The sequence below is a fragment of the Fundulus heteroclitus genome, chromosome 5 (genome assembly GCF_011125445.2).
Source record: "Fundulus heteroclitus isolate FHET01 chromosome 5, MU-UCD_Fhet_4.1, whole genome shotgun sequence".
NCBI classification, from domain to species: domain Eukaryota; kingdom Metazoa; phylum Chordata; class Actinopteri; order Cyprinodontiformes; family Fundulidae; genus Fundulus; species Fundulus heteroclitus.
Window position 1 is genome coordinate 36,561,835 of NC_046365.1, and position 21,880 is coordinate 36,583,714.

The 21,880-nt window shown below is 40.2% G+C and overlaps 1 protein-coding gene across 4 annotated transcripts in view; it reads left to right on the top strand.

The window, feature by feature from the left end:
- The window catches only part of dclk2a (doublecortin-like kinase 2a), a 45,069-nt gene extending 24,148 nt beyond the window's left edge, over positions 1–20,921 (top strand). The window contains exons 3-18 of one of the 4 annotated variants that reach the window (XR_002428181.2): positions 2,997–3,126; positions 5,370–5,465; positions 6,341–6,388; positions 6,652–6,737; positions 7,951–8,044; positions 8,154–8,259; positions 10,651–10,708; positions 12,086–12,205; positions 12,280–12,426; positions 12,496–12,629; positions 12,797–12,874; positions 14,152–14,248; positions 16,259–16,339; positions 16,427–16,540; positions 16,936–17,053; positions 19,906–20,002. Coding sequence is in view for 3 of the 4 variants with exons in the window: in XM_021316606.2 (XP_021172281.2) it covers positions 2,997–3,126; positions 5,370–5,465; positions 6,341–6,388; positions 6,652–6,737; positions 7,951–8,044; positions 8,154–8,259; positions 10,651–10,708; positions 12,086–12,205; positions 12,280–12,426; positions 12,496–12,629; positions 12,797–12,874; positions 14,152–14,248; positions 16,259–16,339; positions 16,427–16,540; positions 19,906–20,478 (1,962 nt within the window). In the remaining variant the exon portion in view is untranslated. Of the gene's footprint in view, positions 1–2,996; positions 3,127–5,369; positions 5,466–6,340; positions 6,389–6,651; positions 6,738–7,950; positions 8,045–8,153; positions 8,260–10,650; positions 10,709–12,085; positions 12,206–12,279; positions 12,427–12,495; positions 12,630–12,796; positions 12,875–14,151; positions 14,249–16,258; positions 16,340–16,426; positions 16,541–16,935; positions 17,054–17,881; positions 18,061–19,905 lie in introns of those variants that run through there. The other 3 variants (XM_021316606.2, XM_021316607.2, XM_036137524.1) reach the window with 3 other exon arrangements.
- Positions 20,922–21,880: the final 959 nt, after the last annotated feature.

The following is a 21,880-nucleotide window of genomic DNA, read 5'->3' on the forward strand; positions in this document are numbered from 1 at the left end:
ACATCCATCCATTTTCCGACCCGCTTAATCCCTCATGGGGTTGCGGGGGTTTCTGGTGCCTATGTCGCGATATGAACCATCAACTTACTCTTAAAACGATCTTGTGATACGTTATCTAAAGAAGAAAAATACGTCGAGAACTTGTCGTTTCCTTTGCGCCCGCCTTCTGCGTTCCAGTCCGGCGCGCATGCGCGAAAAACCCGGATGAAAACAATAGCGGTGATATTTTGTTTTATCTGCGAGCCAGATGAAATTATCAAAAGAGCCATAACTGGCTCGCGAGCCATACGTTCCCGACCCCTGCTCTGGGGGTTAGAGAAGACAGAGTCAAAAAAGAGCCCAGAAGCACTTATCCAGTAATACTCTGTGAAAAGAGAGTAAAAACATCATGCTAGTAGTAACTTTACTGACTTCATGTAGGAGCAAATCAGCTCTGAGTTTGAGTTAAAAAGTTAAAAAAGAGCACATACAGCTATGTCTAGGCGAGAGATTGGGTCACTAAACATAATTTAAACAGATACTTAGAGGATTTCTTTAAGATCGTTCATCCAGGTCTTGTTTTTTGGGATGTCTGAACCGAGCACAGGAATTTCAGGCTAATGTGACCCCCGTCAGTCATTTGAGCTGACAGATGAAACGGCTACAAGAAAAAGAGTGTACTGCCCTTCTGTTTCAACACTTGTTAGTAATCTGACTACATTGTCTGCAAATCTTGATCTGCTTCTGACACGTGTGGGACTCGCCTTGGTCTGGCCTTTCTGGCACCTGACGGACACAGCCGTGTAGAGATCAGCTGCCACAGTCCAGCGTAACGGCTCATCTAAAGAATGTGATTCACTTGTGCCGTGTAAAGCCAAACGGACTAATTACAGACTTTGGCTGTGCAGATCGCTGTCCCCTGCTTTGACTGTGGCTTTGTGTGTGTTGCCAGTTAAAGAGGCCTCCGCTATAAAAAAGGAACTGGATAGAAACATGAAGCTACTGAAGGTCGTTGCATTTTTAGCTCGTTTTGCTTCAGTTACATAAGTAGCTTGTTAATTCTGTGCAGTATTTTGTCCTCTTTGTGCTTTTCCGCAGCCGTTTAGCACATAAACCACCAGTTCGTGTGATCGTCTTCCTGAAAAATCAAACCTCCATCGGCCTCCTCCACCGTGTCAGCCCCCAGTCCCCCTTTAAGAATCCATCTGCCCACAGATATGTGCTCACACACACACTGGAATGGCTTGTCAGCATGTGGGTGCACGAATGCAAGGTGGGGAGTGGGATAAAAAGAGGATCTGCTCTTTTGTCTTCCTACTTGTCCACCTACAGCAACAGAAGGATCGTCTCTGTTTGCATGTGGGTGTGCCTGAACGTCGTTTAAATTTAAGTTTAGTTTCCGTGCAGCAGGAGGTGTTTGGTGTAAAGGATAAGAAACAGTTTGGAGCAGCAGAGAAAATGATGATCACAGCTTGAGACTGTGAAAAGGAAAAAGTGAGATAAATTACTCTGCAGCTCAGTTGAACTTGCCGTGGTTTCCCACTTATGTGGAGGGAAATTGCAACAACGGGATGTGCATCAACCACACTCAAAACATTTTTGTCTTTTTCTGTGAAAGAAAGTTTGAAAACTATGTATCCTTTTACTTCTACTTTACAAGTATTTTCTACTTTGTGTTTATTACATAAATCCCCGTAAAATTACATAAATCCCCATAAAATACACTGAGATTTGTAGTCGTAATGTGACAAAATCTGGGTAAAACTCAACGGGTTTGCATATTTTTGCAGGGCATTATATACGTTTAGCAAGAATCAGTACACTCCTTTTTTTTACTTGAGCTTGCAGGGTAAACATGAGGAATACTGAAGCACTAAACAACTTTAGTACCTTTTTTAGGAAGAGGGATGCCGTCTTATGATCAATATAAATGTTTTGTCTTGGATTCTCTCTGGATTTCATATGTTTATCCAAAAGCTAAATTCTCTTTTTTTAAAAGGTGCATAGCCCCATTATTTAACTTTTTTTTATTTCATTTATACATCAGTAGCTCACTCTGGTTGCATAGACAGTTTTTATGAAAGATAATCACATCCTGCTGGCGTATTAGTTGTTGTTTTGGTGTTTTGATGCTTTGTTTTTGCTCAATTTATTGGATAATAAAGCCTTTTGTGTTTATTTAAAATAACAACGGAAGTACAACACTGTGCAGGCGCAGCAGGGGATAAAACGGGGAAGTGGCTAACGGCTATTGGCATCTCCCAGCGAAACAATGAAGAATGGTCCAAGATCTAGTGGAAAGGAGGGGAAAAAAGTAAAAAAAAAAGAAAAGAAATGAATGATTTCAAGAGGGAAAAGCCTGGAACGTCGCTGGGAATACAGTATGAACGTTATTCATTGAAGCAGAAGCTAAACTTGCTGACTGCTCAGATGTGACCGCAGAGTTGACTGACGTGAGTAAATGTTCTGATATGAGGCTCTTAAAGTTGCTGTAGATCGTTTTATTTAATTAACGGTTGGCCTTCGATCACGCCGAGCTGCTGCTTTTCTGCAAGGCATTGCAGAGGGTCAGTCTCGGTCCAGCATTATTTTCAAGTGATTTATTAATTAAGCAAACCGGCATTATTTTAGTTCTGCGATACTGCCACCAGATGGCGCCACATCTGTTTATATCTGTTCATCGCGCTTGTTGCTGGATTCTATCTGGCCTCAAAAAGGACCATCAAAACACTATCGAGATGTAGGCTTGGTGTATATAACTTTTATTTTATCATGATCTAATGGTTTTTGGTCTCTTTGTTTTTATAAGCATATAACGTGGCTATATAAGGGTAAAATAATTTATTTTCTCCACAAAGGTTCTACTTGCACTGTGTGACATTTAAATATTTAGGGTTTAGAAACAGATTTACTAAAAATTCTTCCACATGAAGATATAAAGACGTAAATCTTGACAGTATTCTGTCGCTGGTTTATCATTAATCACATGGGTCTCCACATTCTTTGTCTTCCACCAGATTACCTGCCTCCAGGATTTCTTTGGGGATGACGATGTGTTCATAGCGTGTGGTCCAGAGAAGTACCGCTATGCGCAGGACGACTTTGTGTTGGATCATAGTGGTAAGGCTTCCACAGCCTTGATGACTGGTAGGCCAAACTAATCCTATATATGTGTGTGTATGTGTTTTTGTTAACATTAGTTCTCTCTTAAATTTTCCCTGTCTTGTGAGTCTTTGCAGCCTTCTTTTCCTTTGAGTGGCATGTAGTTTGTCCATTTGTGACTTCAATGGCCTTTTTTGAATGCATATATTATTACAAATATTGAGAATGCTGCATGCTTGTACATATTATTGAGCAGGTGAACATAACTGGGTGAATTTCATCTTAAAGACTTTGACCATTTAGTGGTAGATCTGTTTAAAAATATCCAGCTTAAGGTTGGATTTTCTTTTAAACATATTTGGGCCACGTCCACACGGGAATGAGATGAGGTGTTTTGTCATTTAGGCGGTGCGTCCACACAGAACCGCCATTTTGCGTGTTTGTGTCACAGCGCCACCAATGGGCCCGGCATACCTACTACAACATTTTCATTGGTGCCGCCTCTTCTCGTGTGGACACATTTTTTCTTAATCGTTTGAGAAAATTTAGGGTTTGTCTCCGTGTGGACAGGGCGTTATTATAAAATGTGCTCCTGCAATGAAAGATGAGGTTATTTTAAGGCTTTTGCTCATCTTTAACAGAGTTGCCAACAGATGAGGAGATGCTGGCCTTGTTTTAGCTTTTGCATCAGTGCATTTGTGTCCATGTTTATTTGCACGTTATTTAAATGTGCAGTAGGTGTTACCATTGTGTTTAACTTAAAATCAGAGTGTAGAAACCTGACTGAAGGTCAGAGAGAACACAGGCAGGATGGGAGCTGTTTATACAGCAGATAAACCTGCTGTTCTTTAGCCGAGGTGAAAGCAGCTCAGGAGAAGGAAATGAGTTCATTATAGCTGCTGTCCGAAGCCGTGACATCCTTTTCAATGATTTTATTTGGTCAGATTAGCGAACAGATGGGAGGCATATCACAATGTGCATCTGCTTCTGAGGATGAGTAGTGACAAAAAACTCTTTTTGCAGCTTTTGCCCCACTTAAACTCCTGTGTTCCACTTCTAAGATTTAGGTCTGTGAAGTAACAAGAAAGATACACAGTCCTGCCTGCTTAGGCTAAAGTGGCCCTGCTCTGTTACTGAAGCAAGCAATGTGCTCAAATACTTTAAATGGTGTCAAAATCTAATTTGTGTCAATTTACATGTTCTTATGGTGGGGTTTGGGTTGGTTTCAAAAATGCAGTAATTAAAGGTGCTTTACAGACAAGTAAAAAATAAAATATTAAAAGTTTGTAGAAGATGACAAGAATTGCATTAATATGTATATATTTCATAAGTTTGGAAGGTAAATTTAAAAAGAAATGGCAAAAAACTAAGAAAAAAAACAAGCTCACCAACTGAGCAAAGGTTTCCTGCTTGGAAATCAATAAAATGTTTTCAGTCTTGTAAACAGTTTCTGCACTTCTCAGGTTTTAAGGTTTTAGTTTCCAGAGGTGAGGAGCATAGCAGCTGAATGCTGTCTGTCCTTGTTTAGTTCTGATCATGAGAAGAGAATAAATGGGTTTCTGACCTCAGTAGTCTGGAAGTTGTTTCAGGCCTGGGACAGTAGGGGACCATAATAATGTAATAAAATAAATAAAAGCATGCACCAGTAACAGATTATTTATGCATGAACTGGAATCGCTTAATTCTAACAGTTATTCCATGATGGTAGATTGTTTTTTAGTTATAGATATTCAGACACATCCATTTAATGATTTTACAGTACCTGTAAGGAAGCCTGGTTATGTTGTGATCCAGATATATAAAGTGAATTGTCACCATCATAAATATGGCAAGCATTGTTGTAATATTATGTGAAACATATGAGTATGAAGAAAAGAAAGTGAGCTGAGAATAGAGCCTTGTGGAACCCCACAAATGATCATTTGATCCAATAATCAAATGATTTAAAAAAAAATAAGTCTGTAAATTAAGATTTTTGGGCTTAAGGAAATTGTCATCATGAAATTAAATTTCTAATGATGTTATTTTGTGTAAGTGCAGATTGACTGATGCTGAATTGTGTTTCATCACCAAGTGACAGCTGATATTCAGTTGCCTTTAAACTCATGAGCTGTTGAACTTTTATTGAATTTCTTGACTAAACTATGGTGACCAGTGATTTATAAAAGTCCTCCTGCTAGAGTTGAGTTAAAGCCAGCATCATATTTATTTCGGACAAATAGTCCCAGCTCTGATAAAACACTGATTAATTAATTTGACTATTTCATTTCCAACTTTTGTTTCCTTAGAGTGCAAAGGCCTAAAATCGTTGAGTCGCTCTGCTACGCCAAACCGGACAGCCAAGAGCCCGGGACTTTCACGGCGCAGCAAGTCCCCGGGGTCCGGTGAGAAACGCATTGTTCCTTTTTTTATTTTAGAAAATATCACACAAACTGCCTTTGATTGTTTGACAAAACTCCAAACCTAGATTCTTGTCTAGTGCGCTGCCCTCTTCGGTTATTATGTCATTTTTGAACTTTTGCAAAGTAGGACATTCTGTTTGTGCAAATAGTTTTTGACACACTGAGGAATGTAGAGTCAGTAAAGGTATTTTAATCCAGAATCTAAACTCTCAGCAGTTTGACTCACCTACAGAACTGTTGTTTTTATTGAGAAATTGTAAAAATAAACTGCTGCACTTTATTTTTGCTAATTTGGAAAGCTGTAATCCAGCCTTCTGGAAATGTGATTATTTAAAAATATACATACTGCTCTGTAACCTGGCCAGACAGGTTGATGTTTAGCACTGTAGTTTTGGACATTATCAATCTTGGTCTGCTCCATTTGAATCTGTTCGGAGAAAGGAGGGAATTTCAGCAGAACTCTCTGAGCTGATTGGACAAAACGAGACCTATTGCCCGCCTACCAAAGGTTGGTTTTAGCCAATCACGGAATGAAATTAAAACACAAGCAGTAGATTTTATGAGAAACCACCAGAAGATAAGCTAGTCAAGGCATTTCTTACTGTTCTACTATCAAAGAATAAACTGGAAATTCAGCTGTGGGCTCAGCCGCTCTTGCTTTCGTGGCACTGATGTCCCGCCTTAAACCTCAATACTGCAATGTGATTGGCCCGAACCGTTTTTAGTTCGGCACACGATGGATTCTTGTGTGTTTGTGAACGCACAAATACCGCTAGAATCCATCTTGCAGGCAAAGTTAACCGCTCTGAGTTTTTAAACAGATTTTCTTGTTTTATATTTTTTGTATGCGTCTGCAGCAAGGCGAGCCGTTCATTACTCCAGTCTGTCTTCGATCAAATCCTCAGGTAATACTTTGCTTAAATTTTATTGCTTAATTTACGTCTGGAATATCTGCAGCTGTAGCTCAAAATGTTTTTTTTAAGGCCTGTCCAAGGGGAAATATTTCTGGACATGTATCTGCTGTTTTTAGATTTATAATTGGTTACACTATTTGCATAAAAATGTAACAATCTATTCCCTTTAGAGTGAATAATACATAAACACATCAGAGCTGCACAAGAATGCTCCATGTTCATATTTTGACCTTTTGCATGTGTCCTTTCTGCAGTAAATGGTGCCTCAGCTCACAGGTCCACTAAGTCCTCCACCCCGTCTCCCACCAGCCCATCCCCACGAACCATCCTCTGTTTAAAGGTACTTGCTCTCACATGGATGGCAGCTCATTGGTTGTTTTCTTTTAATTGCAAAGTGACCTCTAAATATATTTTCACATGAAGAAATGTGCTAATAACTTCAAAAGGTTACAGTTCATGCTTCTTAGAAGGCAGTTTTTTCACCTTCACTGACCCAATCAGTTGTTTTTCTGTATTAATCTGGTGTGTTGAAGAGGAGGACAATCTGAAATAAGCAGAACGGGATGAAACGGGGTGGGTTGGTGCTCTGCCATGTAGTTTTTATAGTGTTATTACTTTTAAAAATGACATATTAATGCCAGCAACCTTGTCAGTGATGGAGGCCGCTGGCAGACCTCCTCTGCAGTTCCTCCATTCCTTTATCAAAGTCACAGATGTATTGTTTCAGATCAGTTTGTAGACTAATGAGTTTTCATGATGTGGTTGATGACTTTGAAAGTTGCTGATAAGAAACCGAATGAGGAAGGATGAGAATATTATCCAAACACTGCAGAACCCTCACTTTCACAGATTCACCTTCACTGGTGGACATGCACAGAACTATTTATAGGAGGAAAAAGGTTTTTTATGTACCTCACCAGGAAAAAAACCAAAAAACATTTTAAAGCAATCCGCACTGATAACTTGCTCTTAAAGGCTGCCTTTTTGTTTAAAAATGTAATTAATACATCAAAGTAACAAGTCTTATTTATTTACAATTAGATGAAAAGTTAGGAGAAAAATAGTGTAATTGCCTTCTTTTAGTTAAAACTGCTGTGCATCGCAGCATTTTTGCAGTTAACAAATAAATTATTAATAGTATTAATGCTTTTATGTGAGGTATAAATGGATTTGTCATCTCAGATGCCTTGAAATTTTTAAAAGGACAATTTTTACATTGAGAATCAGATGTGCATTTATTTTTATATGAAGATACTGACTGCTCTGTTGGAGTGGAGGGAGGATAAAAAAAAGCTTTATAGAATATGTCCTGATTTATTTAGATGGTATAATACAAAATTTAAAAAAATTTATTATATTTTTTTACCTGTAACATTACATTACATGTTAGTCTAAATGTATAGACCAAAATTAAGATAATTTTATTATTTTGTTACATTAAAAATAAAAACAAGTCTCTTGATTAGCAGATTGCAGTTAAGGCAACAAGTTGTAGAGCTTTACAGCCGGTAAAATACTTAAATTTTTACTTTTTTAATGTTTGCGTTCTACAGATCCCTCCATCACCTCATAGCTCCTCCCCTAATGTGAATGGAAACGACTCGCTTAACAATCATCCGGAGCAACCGGTCCAGCCGAGTCCAGAAGGTAAATGTTCTGCACATCATCTGATGGTTTTACTTTTATAATTTAGTTTTTATTGGCAGAGGCAAAGGCATGTTGAAGCTCAGCTGTAACATTTGCCTCCTCTCTGCAGTTAATGGAAACCAGCACCCAGCAGCCTCCGGCATCTTGGAGAAATACAGCGTTGGCAAGGTGATAGGAGACGGTAACTTCGCTGTGGTCAAAGAGTGTGTGGAGAGGTAAGAGGTTCATGTGGAAATGTGAAAGGCTCAGTCGTCAGCAGTGAATCAAGGCTAGCATCCCATCTTGGATAAAGGAGGAAACATGTTGTTGTTGATGTTTCAGAACTATTATGGGGTTGATCATAACAGTTCTTATATATAGTTCTGACTGTGTGGTTAGATTTTCACTAAACGTGGTACATAAATGTCTTTATGTACCTCAGTAAATGCTCCATATTTCATCATTGCTTACCTAAAAATAGAGTGTTACTAGCCAGACCCTCTTTATTAGCCTCAGTTCAGACATAAAACATGTACTGATTGTTTTCAGTCAGTCGAGTTTTAAATGGGGTTTATCTACCAAATGGCCTCCTAAACTCACTTTTCTGCTGTTTGCGTTTTCTGTCCAAATGCAAAACAAGTTTCAGTGGAAAAAAACACAAAAATGACTGTAAAACAAAACAAAAACTCTTCTGTTTCCGTATGGCCTGGATATCCATAAATTATTAGAAACAATCATAGACCTACTTTCCACAGGTTCCATATTGCTGTCCGTGTTAAAAGTCATAAATCCCTCTTTCTGTCTGTCAACGGGGAAACCTGGATACATGTTGGCCTAAACACTCTCTGCAGCTCTTTTTGGGATATATATCCTGCAAAAAACACCAAGATACTTGAACTCTGCCTAGTGGGAGCAGCCTAAATTGTTGTGGCAGAGAACCCTGATCTCTGACTTATAGCTTAAAAAAAGCCAAAGGATCCATATGTTCAAAAACAAAAGAGGAGATCCTGAATTTCCCAAGATTTACCATTTAGGATTTTTATTTTCTAGCTGATCCCAAACGGACTAAATATGCATCTCTGTTTACTGTTGTCCAATTAATTTTCAACGTAGGTCCTACCCTGCTCTTTGTTCTGCAGTAATGTCCATTTGAAACTTGAAGGGATCTAATAAGTTTGTCCTGGCAAGCTAAAAGCAAAGACGAATGATTCAGTTTGTCAGCTCTCTATCTAACAAGGAAATTATTCATTATCATTTTTTAAAGTCTGAGTAATGAGAGTGAATTATAATCATTAAGGTATTTGCTTTCTGACCACACTGTAAGATAACCTGACTCCGCCAGATAGATTTGCTCCGCATATCCATCTGGAAACCTTCCGTTGAAGTAATTTTGGGAAGGGGCGAAAATACTGGTTAGCTGATTGGCCTATGTTGGTGATAGACGGGCCAAATAAACCAATCAGATCAACGAAGCATATGACGTACTCGTCAACATGCTTCGTCGTCGCTCGTAACAGAGCGACGATGAAAACACAACCACAAGCCAAGCTACTCTTGCTGCTGCAGGTAAAGGCTCGTTAGCTCAGCAGAGAAATACTCTGTAATTCCGATAAAACTTGCTCTATAGCGACGCTAACGCTAGTTTCATCGGCTGAAGCCGCCATGTTCTTTAGACTGAACTGTCGCGCTTCTCGTTGCGTCACACCTCAACCCGCCTCAAAGCCAACGCTGATTGGACGTTCGTTTGGTGAACGGCTCCAAATTTTCTTTAACGGAGAGTAGCCAGACTGATCTGCGAGTGAAACCTTGAAAGCTCGCGAGATCAGGATGGTCTCACGAGGCTGTAACTGTAAGATGGCGTTGGAATAATATGCTTCTTTAAAAAACAAAACTTGATTTATCATTTTTTGGTTGTGTTTTGTCTTTCTTGCAGTTGTATAGAAGCATGTTTGTTTGTTTGTTTTTTTCAAAATGAAAGGGGACATATCTTGCTTTTCACATTTAAATCATTTAGTTGTGGTCTATAAAAGGTGGAACTTCAACGTTTTGGTCTGAATTTCTCCTTTGCCCCTGTTCTGAGGTGTGTCTGAGACATTGCTGTTCAAAAGACGTAATGGGGCATGGATAAAACTGAAAAGCTTGAAAATTTTAACCCAAAAAAGAATGTAAAGGTATCTACGCAGCTCCTGGAAAGACTACATTCAACTTTTTTGCACTCAGAGAGACTCTAATACACAATACATTTATTTAAGGAGTAAAAAAGTGGATTTTGCACGATATGTTCCCTTTAAATGTTTCAGATTATCAAACAAATGTTAAAATCAAAGAAAATTAGTAGATTAAAGAATGCATTTTTAGATTATGATTTACTTTACTGGGGGAAAAGGAGCTGGCTGAAAACCACTGCAGCTGTTCTGGCTGCAGCGCTTTGAAAAGAAGCGACTGGCTTGGTGTTTATCTCCAGGTTGGGCGGGTTCTGTTGGGTCATTACTGAAGTATCTGATCCCTGCTGAGTCTCTCTGTTTCTGCGCTGCAAGCTGTAATGAGGCTTTCTTTTGAATTACACATTTTATAGCTGCTTCAGTGCCAATTTTATCGTTCACTCTTATTGCTCTGTTTCTGTTCAGGTCCACGGGGAAAGAGTTTGCTCTCAAGATAATCGACAAAGCCAAATGCAGTGGAAAGGTTTCAATCTAAACCTTTTTTTTCATGTATAATCTGCCTTTAAATTCACTTTTTATATGTTTAAGAAGGGCACACGCGTAACGACAGGTCATATGTTTGTGTTCCACTCTGCACTATTAACACCTGCACAGAACAGGGTAACAGAACCGGGTAAAATGAGGATCTTTGACCCCCACAGTCTGACTGAGTTGGTAATTTTCTATTAAACATCCCCTGACTCAAGCTTTTACTGGCAGGCATTAACACACACTGAATCACTCTCTCTCTCAACATTAATATAAATCCATTAAAGGATTCAGCACATTTAATGTAATAGTGTAAAGATTTACTTTGTGAAGTGTAGAGTGCTTGGAAAAAGTATTTACCCATCTAGAAAATGTGTCTTTTTGTTCTTTTGGTAATTTGTTTGATGTTTTAGATCAAACTTTATTTAATCAGAGTAAAAATCAGTTTTCAAAGGATGATTTCATTTATAAAAACAAAAACTAAGCTGGGCCTGTATGTAAATGTAATTTCTCAATGTGGTAATTCTTGACTTTGCTGTAATCAGACATTTTTCTTTTAATGTCAGTAGCTGCTCCCAGTCCTGATTACTGTCAACAACAAAAGCCACTTCTGGCCAAAATTCCCACACAAAAATTTTAATATTTGCCAAAACAAAACATCCTCCAAGGCTTTTAGGAAAATATTCTGTGGACTGATGAGACAAAGGTGAAGCTTTTAGGGCGACGTGTGTCCTGTTAAATCAGCCATGAAATCAAAACTAAATTTTGGAAAAAGAACGTCGTGCAGGGTGGTGGCGGTGTGATGGTATGGGCCTGCTTTGCTGCTTCAGCATCTGGACCACTTGGCACAGCTGCTGGAACCATGAATTCTGCTCTCTACCAGAGAAAGTCCGGCCATTGTTTTGTGACCTGAAGCCCAAGAACACTTGGGTTTGGCAGCAGGACAATAATCTAAAGCAAGTCCAGCCATGAGTGGCTAAAAAAAGGAAGTCTGGACATAAATCAAGTTGTAAACATAAACGGCTGCTAAATCCTCCAGGGTGGCTGGATTAAAACAATCTGCAAAGAAAAATGGGCCAAAATGTGACGCAAAAGGCTCATTGCCAGGTATTTGCTTGGTAGCAGGTGGCACAACCAGTTCTTACATTTAGAGCTTGATTCCTTTGTGATGCAGATTCAGGTTTGTTTAGTTTGCTTTGTGCCTTTTTTATAAATGAAATCCTCATTTGAAAACTGCCTTTTGCATTTAATCAGGTCGTCCCTGTCTAGTATTAAAATTAGTTTTATCATCCAAAACGCTGACCTGTGACCAGAAAAGAGCTCCGTTCTCCCAGCTCTGTGCGCTCGCTCATGTGGACCGTCTGCCTTCCAGGAGCACCTCATAGAGAATGAAGTGGCTGTGCTGCGTAAGGTGAAGCACCCGAACATCATCATGCTGATCGAGGAGCTGGACACGCCCTCCGAGCTGTGTCTGGTCATGGAGCTCGTAAAGGTGCGCCGGGGGCAGAACCTTGGCCGGGTTGTGCGTGTCTGCATCTGTATCAACTTTCTTTAAACGTCCCGCAGGGAGGGGACCTCTTCGACGCCATCACGTCCTCGGCTAAGTACACAGAGAAAGACGCCAGCACCATGGTCTGCAACCTGGCTGCAGCTCTGCTGTACCTGCACAGCATGAACATCGTCCACAGAGACATTAAACCCGAGAACCTGCTGGTACGCACGCGATCGCATCACAAAGTGCATCCAAACACGGCGTTTTTTCAACCGCCTGTTTGCTTTCAGGTGTTTGAGCATCCAGACGGCTCAAAGTCCCTGAAACTCGGAGACTTTGGCTTGGCCACAGTAGTGGAGGGGCCGCTGTACACCGTGTGTGGGACGCCGACGTATGTGGCTCCAGAGATCATTGCTGAGTCAGGGTGAGCTGGATGTTTGGTCACACATCAGGTGTTGTGGTGCAAAAACATAAGCATCAATTTAAAAAAAAGCATATTTCACTCTTCTTCCTGTTCTTAAAAGGGATTAAACCCTTTTAGGAGCTAAATATTCTCATAAAATAAATGTATTACTTTCTCTTTTCTTGCAGTTATGGTCTGAAGGTGGACGTTTGGGCCGCGGGTGTGATCACCTACATCTTACTGTGTGGCTTCCCCCCGTTTAGAAGGTCGGATGTTGATTCAGCTGTTTTTTTTTTTCTAGCTTCATGATAAAAGGGATCTGTTTGTTCTTGGGGTTTGTTACATTATCAGAATTTCACAGCAATAAGTGGCTTGGAAAGGTTTTCTTCTAAGGTTTGGACAGATGCTCGGACCATGATCTATGATTTTCCTTTTCCTCCTCTTAAAAGAGAACAGTATGTAGATTTTGAAGTTGCTTTGTATTAAATTGATTTGATTTACTGTCCTTGAACCGTTTTGTCAGTTGAAAATCATTGTTAATCAGCTAAAAATAGTTATACAATGGGGCCGCTCCTAAGGCTAGTCTTCATTCAAAACATGATTTTAATTTTCATGCTCAAGCTTTTGGTTTAGAAAACGGTTTTTAATGTCAAAGGTGCAATGTTATCATATAATTGATAATGCTGCATATGTAAATTCTCCAAAGAATTTCATTAAAAAAAATAATGTCAGGCCAAATGTCCCTCCTCAGTAAAAGCTCTACCCAGATGACTTTGCTCTGATTGGCTACAACCATATTTAGAAAACCAATCAAATTCAGCCACTCTTCTGTGATTATTTCATCCTTCAGAAGTGAGTGGAAACTTCATGACTACCCTCGGACATATCAGCTCTCCTTTTTAGTAACCGCTGTGAAGTTTAGCTCGAGGTTGAGTTTTGGAGATTTGCACTTCCTGTTTGAGCCGATACAGAGAGGCTGATCTGGGGCTGACGTCTTCTCGCTGCTCCGCCTTCCTCCTCTCCAGTCAGACATGCCGGTGCTTCAGCTGAGTGGAAGGGGGACGGCTTTTTGCTTGATGGTGTGCTCTGATTGGACAATATGAATTATGTAGAAAGACGACTGTTTTTTCTGATGTAATCGTTTTTGAAGAAAGCTGACCGCCCCTGAGCCGGCCCTTTATTACTCATCAGTGCACTGCAGATCATATTATACCACCAGAGCATCAGAAAAAATGTATTTTAAAGATTTCTCTTAAAATTTGTAATCTTAAAAGCAAGAATGGTTTTATAAATAAAATGTAAGATATAAAAAAAAGTTTAAAATAAAGATTTAAAATAAGCAAAACTTGTACAATGATGAACATTTAAAAATGAATAAGAGAAATTAATACACAAAGTATTAACAGTTTTAAATTGATGCTTAAGATAAATGTTTTCAAACGTGTAATACATCAAATAGCAGATAAAGGCTGCTGGATTATGATTTAGGCGTCAGTTTTGGCTGCAGCAGTAAAATGTGTTTACATTCTGTCTTTTAATGAAGTGAGAATAACCAGCAAGAGGAGCTGTTTGAGCAGATTCTTCTCGGGCAGCTGGACTTCCCTTCACCTTACTGGGACAACATTACCCACTCAGCTGAGGTGCGTACACGACATACAGCACTTTGCAAAGGTTTAAACAACCCTGGATGTTTTTTAAGTCCTGAAAGTTTTTCTTTTTTTTTTTTTTTTTTTAAAGAGTTGACAGTATTAGGTGCAGTTTGATGGACTAATGTCAAACTGCAGTGGCCGACATGTGCAATGTGCAGCACGCACACAAATGATGCAAACTCCCAACGCAAACACGCTGCAAAAGAAAAATGTTGCAAGCACAAAAAAATAGACGTGAGCAAAATGAAAAATGTTGCATGTACCGAAAACAGCAAGTTGAAAAAAACAGAAGCATCAGACTACCAGGTACTCAAATACTAGCTACGTGAAAACGCTGATATTCTGTATTACTTTAAACAATTTTGTTCACATGTTTAAAAACAGACATGAGCGACAACATAAGAGTTGACCAAGTCAGACCAGACCCTCTGTGATCCCCAGAAGAACTTGAAGAGAAGAAAGAAAACTTTAGTGGTCTGGCGTACTTCATTTTTTTAGAGCTTGTTTGCAGCATTTTTTAAAACCTGCTATTGTTTCTGGTACTTGAAGCATTTTCATTTTGCTCTTTTCTATGTTCTTTGATTGCAGCATTTTTTTTTTTTTTTTTTTTTTTTGTGTGTGTGTTTTGGAGTCGGCATCTTTTGTGTCTGCAGCCGTTGGTCACCGCATCAAACCGATATTGATATTTTCATAATTTTTCATAGCAAGAAGAACATGTCTGTAAATAAATGTTTTTAGATGTCCCGTTAAAAAAATGCTTTAGAATTTGTGTTTTGTACTGTAATGTCAGCTTTGATCACCTGGCGTTGCTGTAATGGAAGACCTGACTAACTGCTACAGTCTGAACTTTGGCAATGCAGTGATTGAAATGCAGTCATTCAATCAATTCTCTCTGACTGTAAAAGTTCAAACGCACAAGACTTGTGCTCCTTTAATGAGTACCGTTAACTCTGAAAACAAACTGCTCATTAAAGCAACCTGTTATCGTGGGGATGTCGCTGTACCAGCTGCAGTCATTTACACCCGACACAGTAAAGATCTGATGGTGCAGCATGCTGCTAGAAATCATCGGGACTTCGTCAAGAAACAACCCAATTCTGCAGAGTTTGACTGAAGATTAAACTCCTATATAAAACCAAAACCAATTTCTGTTTTCTAAATTTGTTTTGCTGTTCTGTTGTAAATCTGACTTTATCGCAACAAAATCCCCAATACGACAAACTAGTTCTGCAGAATACAGGAACGCTAGTTACAAAAAAGTAAAAAAATAAAACAACTGGACTTTTTTCCGAAGTTTGAAGACGTTTTGCTTCCTATCCAGAAAACTTTCTCAATTTAAAATGTCTGGAGTAATGTGGAGTTCCAAGCTTTATAGTGCTGCCCAACAAAGGCCTTGTGATGGCTTAGATAACATGCAGATTGAAACGAAACTGGTCCACCCCTTAGTAACGGGGAGTTGTTAAGGTCATTGTTGGCCTGCAAATGTAACCGAAATTCAGCCTGCATATTCGGTTGCATGTTACCTAAGCTATTACAAGGACTTTGTTGGGCAGCACTATAAAGCTTGGAACTCCACACTACTCCAGACATTTTGAATTGAGAAAGCTTCCTGGATAGACAGAGAAACGTCTTCAAACTTCGGAAAAAAGTCCAGTTGTTGTTGTTGTTGTTTTTTTACTTTTTTGGAATGACCATGACCTGGATGACTGAGAATCTTCACCAGCATAGAGTAACGCTAGCTGCAGCTAAGGCGCTCCAGCTGTGAACATTTGGGTTTTTAATCGGCTGATTTTCTGTGCATCTCAGGGCAGCTTTTATTTCCATAGCGATTTACAAACAAGCAGGAGTTAAAGCAAAGTTCTGCACAGTTTGCACTTAAAGCACGGTTAGAGCAAAATGTCCCCAGTGGTAAATATTTGCTATAAGTCACGTTGACAAGCCTAATTTTGCTAACGGTAGGAGGTAGAGTCGAGTTAAACCTCTGCTGCGGTTTCCACCCAGGATCTGATCCGAAAGATGCTGCAGGTGAACGCAGAGAGTCGATATACGGCGAAGGATGTCCTCGCACACCCCTGGGTCACGGTACTCCCACACCAGCCTTTTAGCTGCATAGACACAGCCTGAAACGTGGAGCGCCTGTGACTAAAGGCGGTGTCTGTGCTGCATTAGGACGACGCAGTGACGGAGAACAACATGAAGACCGAGGTCTCAGGTAAACTGAAGACGCACTTCAACACGGCACCCAAGCAAAGCAGCACCACGGCGGGGGTGTCCATCATCGTGGTAAGCCGCCGGAAGCCAAACACGCGCGCCACATTTCTAGATTAGCTAAAACCGGAGCTAAGCTTTGACATGGGTTTTATCGGAGCTGACAAGCAGCTGATTAGGACGGCGAATGTTTGACCCCAAACCCGAAGATTTGCTTTCCCCTCATCATCCAGACGGGCTTTAACGCCACATGGTAAACAGCTTCTGATGCGGCGAACATGTCAGGCAGGATTTTAGGGATGAAAACATGGAGAAACTGGCAGACAGGACAGCTGAGAACTCGTCACTCCTCCTTAATGTCTTAAATGTCTTTTTTTTTCTCCTCTCATCAGATCATTCTATCACTCATGCACACTGAACACGAGTTTGACATAATTAGACTCATTTACTTTCTGAATCTCATTTGTCAGTTTGAGGTATAAATTCAGGCCGAAGCTGCGGCTCCTTCTCTCCATCCTCCTTCCTCATCCTCACTCCTTCCTCACACCCGGTCCAGGACTACAGGAGACGTCTGCCACCCCCAGCCTGGTACACAGTTCACCTCTTCCTGCACTTCCGACCCTTTCACCTCCCTCATCCTAACGCCCGCCTTCCTCCGCGGCCATCGCCTTTTCACCCATCGCCCACCTCTCACCCTCCCTTCCCCTTCCTTCCTCAGACATTCTTTGGCCCCGCTGGTCCTCATCGCTGGCAGCTTCCGTAACTTCTGCCTCTGTCGTACGCCTCCTTTTAGTCACTTTGCTCCCTCTCTTCCAGTTTACGCCGTTTCTAACAACCTTCAACAAAGGGTTTCAGTTTTCATGAAGCGTGTGATTTGCTTCCCTCTCTATAATGACCTGGCAGGCTTTGGTTGTGCGGATGTTTTAAATTATTAATACACTGCTGCCGCCTAGAGGAGAAACATAGGAACTGCGTCAAAGTGGTATTTAGCACAGATCAGTGCACAGTGGCTTTATTACAGATTTTACAATTTCCTTCTTAAACATTTTGACATTTTATGCATTCCCTGAAAAAAAAATCTAGAAGTAAATCTGATCTTTATCATCAACACTGAAATCTCATGCAGAATAAAGTCAGACCTTCTGAACTTTTTGAAAGAGCCAGGTTTTCACCATCATCTGATGTTTTTTTTTTTTGTTTTGTTTTTTTAAATTTGTTCCTGCTCTGTTGTTCTAACATTAAGTTTCAGTCAGTTTGAATTGGAAATGTTTAAGCAGCACTAACCTGGAACAAATCACTGTCCATCATGCTTGTTTTGATTTTGCTACGCTGTCAGTAAGACTAGTTTCTGTCCCTTTTTTTGTTTTGTTTTTTTTGCATCCTTCCCCATCCCTGCATTTCGTCCCTCTGAATTAGCCTCAAGGAAATGGTATGTACTAACACCTAACCGTACGCCTCTTCTATTCTGCAGCTGCGAATCAGTAAAACCATAAATGAAGAACATTACATTAACTGTTTTAAGGCTGTGGGACACAATCATTAATATTTTAATGCATTAATAAAAACAGCAACTGATTGAATGAAAAGGTAAATGGTATTCTAATTTTTTTTCTGTATGCATATTGTGCTAAGAGTTCTTTTGCATACAAATGTTTTTTAGATCATTTGACAATTTGTTAGTAAAAACAAAATTATTTAAGGGGGAAAAAGCTTTCCTAACCTACCTGGCTCCTGTTTGGCACCTTGGCAGCAACAAATGCCTCCAAGCCTTCTTTTGCAGACATGTTGTAATTCAGATACATTGGGTGTTGGTCAAGCTGGTTGGGATTTCTTTTTCCCTTAATGAAATCGTTAAGAAAATCTGGTTTTGTTGTTAAAATTTCCTTGATATGAAAGGTGTGAAATAAAAAGAAAATGCATTCCCGTGTCATTGTTACATGCTTTGCAGAGGGGATGGGATTTAAGGCCAACAAAGTTGTGTGTAATTGTGAAATGTAAGGAGAATGATGCAGCTTATTTAATTCCTTTTTATACAAATAACAGTTTGAAAAGTGTCATAGAATCATCTTTTGCTCAAATTGTAGCTGCAGGTCTTTTTGGAATACGTTTCCATGCCCTTTAAACTTCCGGAGACCCCCCCCCCCCCCCCCCCCCCACCCATCTTTGTAAACCAGTTGCAGCAAAAAACATCTAGTCATGCCTTAATTAGTAAATTAGGTTGATGTAAAGGGTTAGTTTTCAACAGTGTTTTATATGTAGGTCAGAAAATTTATTTATTTCACTTCCTGGCTATGCCTCATTCATAGCTTGTTATTTACTCAGGAGTTCTTCTGGGTTTCCTTTGACAATTTATATCAGAGATTCGACCATAAAGTCTAATTCTGGGAAGTAGACAGCTAATAATTGTAACCAGGTAGCCCCCAAGGACCCCATGTGCTACCTGAATTTGTTCTAAAAACAAATAGCACAACCCTCCAGTGAGCTGCATCTAAAATTTTATTTTATTTAGTTGCTCTTCCTTTTTAATCACACTTGTATTTACTTAGATTTAAAATGATGTATGCATTAAAAATATATTTATATCACATAAAGTTAAGGTGAGTTCAAAGGTTGTTTTTTTACTTTTTTGGAATGACCGTGACCTGGATCACTGAGAATTTTCACCAGCATATCCTACCTGAGCTGTTAGCTTCTGCATCTCATCCAGAGATACAATGGACCTTTTTCTTTGCTGCTATGATCAATCCTCTCTTTGCCTGGTCTGTCAGGTGTTTGTCCTCCACTATGAGATGAAAGATCGCACTCTGGCACGTTCGAAGCCTGAGACATTGTTTTCCAACTCCACCTCGTTCTCCCTGACCTGTCTACAGGGCTCCTTGGTCCTGATGATGACGTTTGTTCTCTTATGTTGTCCTCTGAACCCATTAAAAGGACAATTTTTATACTGAGAACAAATTTCCCACAGGACGGCTCTCTTTAATATTTCACTGACTTTTGAAGAGGACTGGTTTAAATTATGGAAATCAAAATAAACGGGCTCAGTGCAGGTATGCTACAGTTTAGGGGGAAAAAAAGCAACTTTTGAAAACGATGTATAATATTTCTCCACTTCCCAATTACGCACTACTTTGAGTCGGTCTATCACAATACATCCTAAAAAGGAGTTTTTCCTGTGGTGTGACGAGATGTGAAAAGTTCAACACTGTAAAATGACACCAACCTGTCTGTGCAACCAAGCCTTTTTCTTTTGTACCATCTTTCAGCTGTTTGTGTCCATTTCCATTTACTAAGTAAATGTCAGAAATGAAATGCTTATAAAGTAACAAAGTGATGTTAAAACACATTTAATAAGCAGCAAGAATTTGTTCCCAGATCTCTGTGCTAACTAGCATCTGAATCTGGTTTTCATTGGAGCTCAGCTTGTTCTCCTGTTTTTGCAGAACACAGCTCTAGATAAGGAGACCCTTCAGCTCTACGCTGGTACCTGTTCAGGACCACAGGTAGACGATGCTTCCTCCGCCTCGCCAGCTAAACAACTCTCATGTGACCAAGGTCCAAACTGTAGCGATCCCGTCTTTCCAACCACGGCTGCTCCTCCTGGGGAATCTCAGAGGGCAGAATCGGCTGAATCTGATCAGCCTCTTTCTATCCCTGAACGTTCGTTTGCCCCCTCTCCTGAAGCCCCTCCTGAAAAAGAGAGGCACCCTTCCTCGCTCTTTCTGACTCCTGGCATACATTTAGATTCTTCCTCCCCGTCTGCTCTTCATCTTTTCTCAGCCACGACTCCCTCCTCGACCGTTTCATGTCCCTCCCCTGCCACCAACCGCGGCCCGGACCCCGGCTCTCCCACCAAACACCTTTTCTCCCCCCTCTCCTCGCCATCCAAACCGGAGCCCACCTCGCCTTCCTCCGTCCAGCCAACCCTGTTCCCCTCTCCTCCTTCCACACCTCCTCCTGCTGCTCCTCCTCCTTCCTACCCGCTGCTAGCTGAAGAACTTCTGGAGCAAATCTAAAATCCAGACGCAGCACGTTTTGGGATGAGGAGGACAAAGCGTCACGTCGTGCATTTCTTAGCCGCTGCGAACTGAGCCAGAAACTGTGGCGGCTGCAGGATCCCTGCTCCAAGTCATCCAGATGCTTCACATGAGAGCGAGGAGTCTGAATGTACACGGTTTATTTATTAACAGACTGTCCTGAGCTGGTTTGCCCGTTGAAGTAATATTACTGTGTCTCAATGAGCTTTTCTATGGACCCCTCGTTGTTTCCCTGTTGCCTGTTTGTTATTTAGCAGAAACCAGGTTTTCTGATCCAGACGCACATTTAAACTTCACCTGAAACTTGCAATCAATAGTTCCGCCTTCCTGCTTAATAACTCTTTTCATTTAGTATGTGGACAAAGTAACCCTGAGGTGCACCAGTTAATACGATGTAGTCAATAAAGAAATCTGTGCTTTAATCGCCTTGTACTTCTGTGCCTTTTGTCACTGATATCTGGTTTCCTTTGTGATTTATTCTGATTTGCGTCCTAAGGACTACGACACAAAATAAACTATTTGTGTAAACGTGTTTAAAAAAGTGCTGCAGGTTTATTGATGGAGGTATTAATTTCAAATTTTGCAGGGGGGAAAATGGCTGTAGGCAATTATTCCCACTTATAAATTAAACATTTTTTAAGTTTCTGATGCTTTGCCACATGTGTCTGTGTACAACAGTGCCAGCACACTTTAATGGAGCTCTGAAGTGGCATTATTCTAGCTGTATGACTAACTTCTGGTGGGGAAAAACATGATTTACATCAAACTTAGAACCGTTTGCTTTCTTTTCTTGATGGGCAGAACTGTGTGCTTACATACCGTTTTATTTCTAAAGCACTTAAATTACCAAAGTGCTGTACAAAAAACCTAAGCACAGGAAGAAACAAAATTAAAACATGGGAGTTAAGTACAGATAAAAGATTAAGACACAGATGTCGATTAATTTTTAAACTGGTTTTAAAAACGGCAAGAGATGGAGCTTTCCTGACCTCCAGCGGCGGCTCATTTCACATTTAAGGAGCTCAAACTGCAAAAACTCAGACTTCTTATAAATCCAGAGGAGACAAAGAGCACAGGATGGTATGGAAAGGTGGAGAGGCCAGACCGAGACGGAAGGATTTTAAAATGTTGATAATATAAAACCATGAAACTTTTTTCTCTGCTCCAGGACAGCTAATCAGACAATTGGATTTCAAAGCGCCCTCTAGTGCTCAGCAACTGGAACTGTTTGCAAGTACAAGCGCCAGTTGATGGAAGTACAGTAGATTCTTAAGTTTACACAACCCGGTTTGGTGTAGTTAAAAAAAAAAAAAAGGATCAATATATCTGACTGCAGACTTTTTTTCCACATAACCTGTACTTTTTAAATAGAAAGCCAACA